The 6,000-nt window shown below is 39.4% G+C and overlaps 1 protein-coding gene across 5 annotated transcripts in view; it reads right to left on the reverse strand.

Annotated features, from left to right (window-relative positions):
• C6 (complement C6) overlaps positions 1 to 5,763 on the reverse strand; it is a 25,419-nt gene extending 19,656 nt beyond the window's left edge. Inside the window, exons 1-6 of one of the 5 annotated variants that reach the window (XM_015615361.2) lie at positions 5,689 to 5,763; positions 5,370 to 5,423; positions 4,657 to 4,722; positions 3,881 to 4,038; positions 2,900 to 3,056; positions 530 to 674 (exon numbers count right to left, since the gene is read on the reverse strand). In XM_015615361.2, coding sequence (XP_015470847.1) covers positions 530 to 674; positions 2,900 to 3,056; positions 3,881 to 4,038 — 460 coding nt within the window. In that variant the 5' untranslated portion in view covers positions 4,657 to 4,722; positions 5,370 to 5,423; positions 5,689 to 5,763. Of the gene's footprint in view, positions 1 to 529; positions 675 to 2,899; positions 3,057 to 3,880; positions 4,039 to 4,656; positions 4,771 to 5,369; positions 5,424 to 5,688 lie in introns of those variants that run through there. The other 4 variants (XM_015615360.2, XM_015615363.2, XM_015615359.2 and 1 more) reach the window with 4 other exon arrangements.
• Positions 5,764 to 6,000: the final 237 nt, after the last annotated feature.

A 6,000-nucleotide genomic window follows, 5' to 3' on the forward strand; every position in this document is an offset into this window, starting at 1 on the left:
TTTGCAAAAGTGTGAGCTTGCTATAGATGGTAACACTGAGTTAGTGTAAGGCCAGGATTATCCCAATTAAGAAATGATTGTTTCAATTCTATGAGTTTTGCCTCATTTCAAAGCTGCAAAGGCTTAATTTAAAGTTTGGCAAAAGGATATGTGGATAAAATTATTTAGCCTGATCAGGTATATTTAAATTGAAGCAAACAAGAAATAGACAAAAGCCTAATAAAAATAGTGAGAATTTATGCTCAGACAAATGTGCGCAAAGAAATATAATTGGAGTAGTGCTATTTTCCAACTATCATGAGCATAGTAATATCCCAGGCTAATAACCGCATTTTAATTACTTATAGAAGAAACTGAAAAGATAAGCAGTAAGCAGTTACTAATACATATAAAATTCTCACATAAACTTTTCTCCCTGGTCCCTTTTCCCTGGAATTTATACATGAAATGTATGGATATCATTTGTCTCAGTACTTAGTCTTTTGACTAACTGGTAATACTGCAGTTACACAGTGAGGATAATCATTACCACTTTCACACCGAAATTTATTCTTGCAGTCAACTTCCACTATGTTGCAGAGTTTAGTTGGGAAACATGGGCGGGAATCCACCAGTGGCTCAGTACAGGCCTGGCCCCCAAATTGGGATGGTCGCAGGAGTGTCCGGGTACGGAACTGAAAGGCAGAAGAAATAAACCCAGGGTTCCTTTTATGAGCTGTGTTTGTAGCTAAGTTCCACCCTAGGCAGAGCCACACACCTCAGTGCTGCTGAAGCTTTATCAGAACTAGAACCCTGAAGGAAATAATCCGTCATTCTTGTCCTTCCATTCTACTATGCCATCACCCTGGGTGAGGCAGGCAGGTATCCAAGAGCCTCATTAGCCCTGATGAAATATAAATGATTAAACTGCAGACTACCTGGTCTACATCACCAAACAAATTACAAATTCCATCCCTGTATCTTCAGTATACACAGCAGGAAATTATGTGAGAACAGGCTTACAGAGATTTTTCTCTATTCTTTACAATCTCTGTTGAATTAGAAATATCCTGACAGTGACAACCCAGCTGGCTTGACTCCCATATGTGGGATCTCTTGTTTGAGGAGAACTGGATGACTTGAGAGGACAAAAATGCTTTTCCTGAAAGTTTCTGGGAGCTCACTGAGTTTTCTTTCCCTGAGACAGCACCCTCCACACAGAATAATAAAGTTGAAGGGTGTTAGATTAAGTACTTCAGATATGTTTTCCACTCCACAGGACTGCTGGTGAGACCTGTCTGCATGTGCCTGAGTAGTTTCTCCTCTAAGAATTTTTCCTACTGCAAAAGTATGGTTCATTGCAGACTTTCCTCCCTGTAGATAGACCCTGGAGACAAATAGTGTAGGAAGTTTCTAGTAAAAAACAATTACCAAGTGACTCTGGAGAGAGAGTGTGAAGAACACCAGAAAATTTTCAAGCTCATGAGAACCATTCCTTACACTCCATTTCAGTTCCATAACTCCCACTGTACTATTTGTCAGAGCTTATACTAGTCTTCACTCCTACACTGTAAGCCAGGTCCTCTATTCTGTTGGTTGTTCATATTTTTAGAGGTCACAAGCAATGATCTTGATATTTTCTAGAAGAAAATGGACCACAGTCCACAAAATCAGCTTTTCATTTGAAGAAACATGTATGTTGCATCAATACTTACAAAATTACTAAAAATTAATACATTTGTATAGGGATGTAAGGTAAGACATTCAGACATATAAGAGGGTATTGAAATCACTCCAGTTTAGAGGAACATTCCCTTTCACCTCAAAGTTTTCTGTCTCCCAGTCTCTCACTGATTCTCCTTGCTCTGCTCCCGCACTGCTCATCCTAGTTGCAACCCCACAGGCTGGTTCACCTCTCACATATAGAACAGCTTTAGTATGTCTTTCTCACACTATTTGGGCATCAAAAAGTTATGTATGTAAAGATATACTTAAGAGGTTTGACAGGTTTTCAGAGTTGCTTTTCAGGCATGGATTTCTGAAACCAAGATGTCCCACATGCAGTGGAACATCTGTGTCTGCACAGAGCCTCAGAGCTGCTCTCATGGTCAGCTTCAAAGCTCATACCCACCAGCCATACAACTACCCCACACAATCCACTGTCACTTCCTTCAGTCCTCTACAGCCTTACATTTGACAGGGCTTGGTATGTTTAGGTCAAATTCACTTTAACCTGATTTTTCATTTCTTCCCTCTCTACTGTCTCACCTCTAAGTGTACCACTGTCACCTGAGAAAAGCCCAAGAGGAAAAACCACCATCCTGGGTGTTTGTCCCACAGACACTGCACATCTGCCTGTGGCAGTGGCGGGGGGTTGTGCATGCTGTGAAGGTTCAGGGAATGTTGCTCTGTATTTCTTAACAGCAATCTCAAACTGATCCTGACTATCAGTATAAGATACAGACTGAGAATTTCTAGCCAGCGACACTCAGGATTTGTTGACTCTTTTTGAGAGATGATTTGTTTCTATTTTTCTTGTCTTTAGAACATGCAGAATGTTATGGCTAAGCTAAGATTCTGTGACTTTCTGCTGCTTAAGCAGACATAAACACTTTATGGTTTAGTTGATTCATTATGTGAAAAATTCACCATTAATTATGGCAGTGGAAATTTTGAAGCAAGTTTATCATAAGCATCACAAGCAGTCTCATAAATTGATTTACTCTACTAAATCACCCTTTTCTTGTCTGATCTGCTTATTTTAACTTGTTCTCTTCAGCTCCTATTGTGTAATTCATAACCAATTTCCCTTGTTAACTTAAACTGTCATTTTCCAGATCAATTGATGTAAAGTTGAAACAAGGAGATCTCTTTAGAATAATTTCTTTAATTTAACCCATATAATACATTTTCTACCTACTTGTTTTTTAACACATGGGTCACATTCTGACCAAGGGCCAAAGCCTCCAAGCTGACAGTTGATAGGACATGTTTGCTGGTTACATGCACGAGATTCTTGCTTTGTGCACAGCTGGTCACAGAAGTTTTGGCTATAATATTCATCCATTCTTATTTGCCTAAAAAAATGTAAAAAATTATGCTAGGAAACAATAGACAGATTGTAGGTGTTCTCTACTCGTGGGTGAAGGCTGACAAAATGATTTGAACTCAAATAAGAAATCCTGAGAGATAATATGCAGTTGCAGAATGTTGATTACAAGAAAAATCCAAATATGCCTTAAGTTTAAAGAGCAATTTTTTTTTGGTTCATGTCACTTCAGATGTCCCAGAGGATAGCTACAGACAGAGTCAGGAGGGAAAGAGGGTACTTCTCACAAGTTTAGATTATTCCACAGAGCTGAATCAAATTAGATACTGCTGAATTTTCATTTGACATCATTTGTTGTCATAAAACTAATGGTGCAGGGAAGAAATTTGGAGCTGACCCCTCCTGCGGCATTGTGCCCAGTGCAGGGCTCCCAAAGCAGGGCACTGAACAGCAGCCTTGTGTGTCCACAGCAGCTGAACACCCAAAGCACACTGCCAGCAAGGCCACTGTAGGACTGGGTTGTCCTCCCCTCATTACATCTATTGGCAAATATTGGTTTGTTTGGAGGCACTGGCTTATAGGATTAGAGTGGGCTGAGTTGGAAGAGATCTCAGGGGTCATTTAATTCCAGCCCTCCCCTTCCCTCCCTGCCTCACGGGCAGTAATGTTATGTATACAAAATTCTGTCATTTTAAAGCATTGCAATTAAAAGATGATCTACTTATCTGATAAACGCTCGAGCATGACAATTTTTCTCAATACATAGTGGAAGGTGGAGCTTCAGACATAGGTGCCCCTCTCTGTAAGTGCTATTTTTCACGGAAAAGAAGTAGTGAGATGACTTAGCCCTACCTGTGCCTGGTCTGTGTGCCGAAATTGCAGGTCTGTGAGCAGGCAGACCACAACCCCCATGGGTAATGTTCACAGTAGCACCCCTGGCTGCTCCCAGTCATCAGGCTCAGCAGGACCAGGTGCATTGGCACAGTCACACCCATGGCAAAGGCATCCATCTACATCACAGAGACAAGCAGCTTAAGCTCAAGAAACTACCACTTGGTTATGCCAGGGCTCTTACAGAGATGTCACTTCAATTAGGCCCAGTTTAGCATATTCAGCTCTGAAATGCACATTCACTGCTTGCAGAGTCTATAAATCTACTTCAAAATACTAAGATGCTAAGCTGGGCACCTAGAAAGGGGCAATCATGCATGATAGACGTATCATTAATTCAGTCAATACTTCAAGGACCAGAAGTCACAATGGGGTTTTTGGCCACTTATTTATCAGGAGAACTAACACAATTATGCATTATTTCTGTTTCAGAAGTTGCTTGTAAATTATTTTGACCATGACAAATAAAGATCTGTTATTGTTCTTCATTGCTTAGAAGTATTCTCAAAAATATTTTCTAGAAATAAGAATAAAAATATGAGAGTTCTTCCTATACAGTATATAAAACAACAAACAAGACCTTATGACTAGGCAACTCCATCTATTAGCCTGTAACCAATTAATTTTCACATGCCTATAAACCCCCTTTGCATAAGCATTTTATTGCAGTGAATTCTCCCCTCTCAAAGTTTTGACTAGCCTGTTGAAACTGCAAACCATCACTATTCAAAGCTCACCTGAATTTTCTATGAGCAGTAGAAACAGAACATCTAGCCTATTTCTCACTCCAGTGGTCAATCAAACTTCATTTTTTGAGACAAAAGGTTATAGGCAATCTTTAGGAAGTAATAATACTTAGTAGATTAAAAGCAAACAAACAATCAAAAACCAAAACAAACAAACAAACAAACAAAAAAACCCCAAAAAAACCCCACCCACATTTTCCAGAAACAATATGTATTAACTAAAAAATGCAAACCTCAGCATGAGATTGAATCAACACTAAATCTGATAGGCCGTTACAATAGAGCATTATAGATTTGATTTACCTCAAAACCTCCCCCATATTAAAAGGACATTTAAAAACCAAAGTATTTATTTCAAAACAATACTCCAAAATACTTAGTTTCAAAAAGTTTGAAATGAATTGTGCAACTGTTTTTTTCTTTTAGGTTTTTAGCCACATATGCTATTATGATTTTTATATTTTGCTGAAAAAAATGAAATTGCATCAAATCCAACCATTGCTTCCTCCCTTAGCAAAAAAAGGCAGTAGGTCTTCACATTGCTGTGCAGTCAGAACTTGAGCACTTTTTACACAGAAAGCTCATCAATGAACAAGCCTTTCAGAGAGATTTAAGCACAATCAAATACAACATATAGTAAGACAGAGGAAATAGTAGTCTTGCCAGTGGACGAAGAAGAGAACAGATATTTTCTTTTTCCTTACCTGACTGCCTGGCTTCTTGCATCAACAATGCTGGCTTGGAAAAGAGATGAAGCCCTACAAAACAATTACTTGCTTCATTCTGTCACTGCACTGTACATAGAAAAACAGACTTTATTCTCATCAGTGAGCAAAAAGCAACCTATCAGTGCATCAGAAGCCATATAAATATTAGCACATGAGAGAGTAATTCAACATTTTAAAGAAATAGAACAAAACAAACCCCACAGAACGCTTCTCCATAGGTCTTGTAACCTGTGTGCTTTGAAGCCAACCAAAAAAAAAAAAATTCCTTCTTCTTAACGTACTATAAGATTATTACCTGAAAACTCAGTGTATGTTGCAGACTCATGTGACCCCGGTGTGGTTTGCTGCAGTCTTTCAAATGAAAGGCCAGAGGCTTTGTTTGATTTGGTTATCCTTTAATGAAGGCAAATTGATCTGGTGGCAGGAGTGCTCAGAACTAAATGGCCCCCACACCTGCTCCCCCAGGGAGATGTGTTCTACAGGAGTGTGGAGAACCACCTCTTTGTACAAATACAGCTGCCCAAGATGAGCCAAAAGGATTCAAAGTACATTTGCATTAGGCTAGAGTGGCTCAATGCAGCACAGGTCTCCTTGGGCTGCCTGAGAG

Source organism: Parus major, chromosome Z (assembly GCF_001522545.3).
Source record: "Parus major isolate Abel chromosome Z, Parus_major1.1, whole genome shotgun sequence".
NCBI classification, from domain to species: domain Eukaryota; kingdom Metazoa; phylum Chordata; class Aves; order Passeriformes; family Paridae; genus Parus; species Parus major.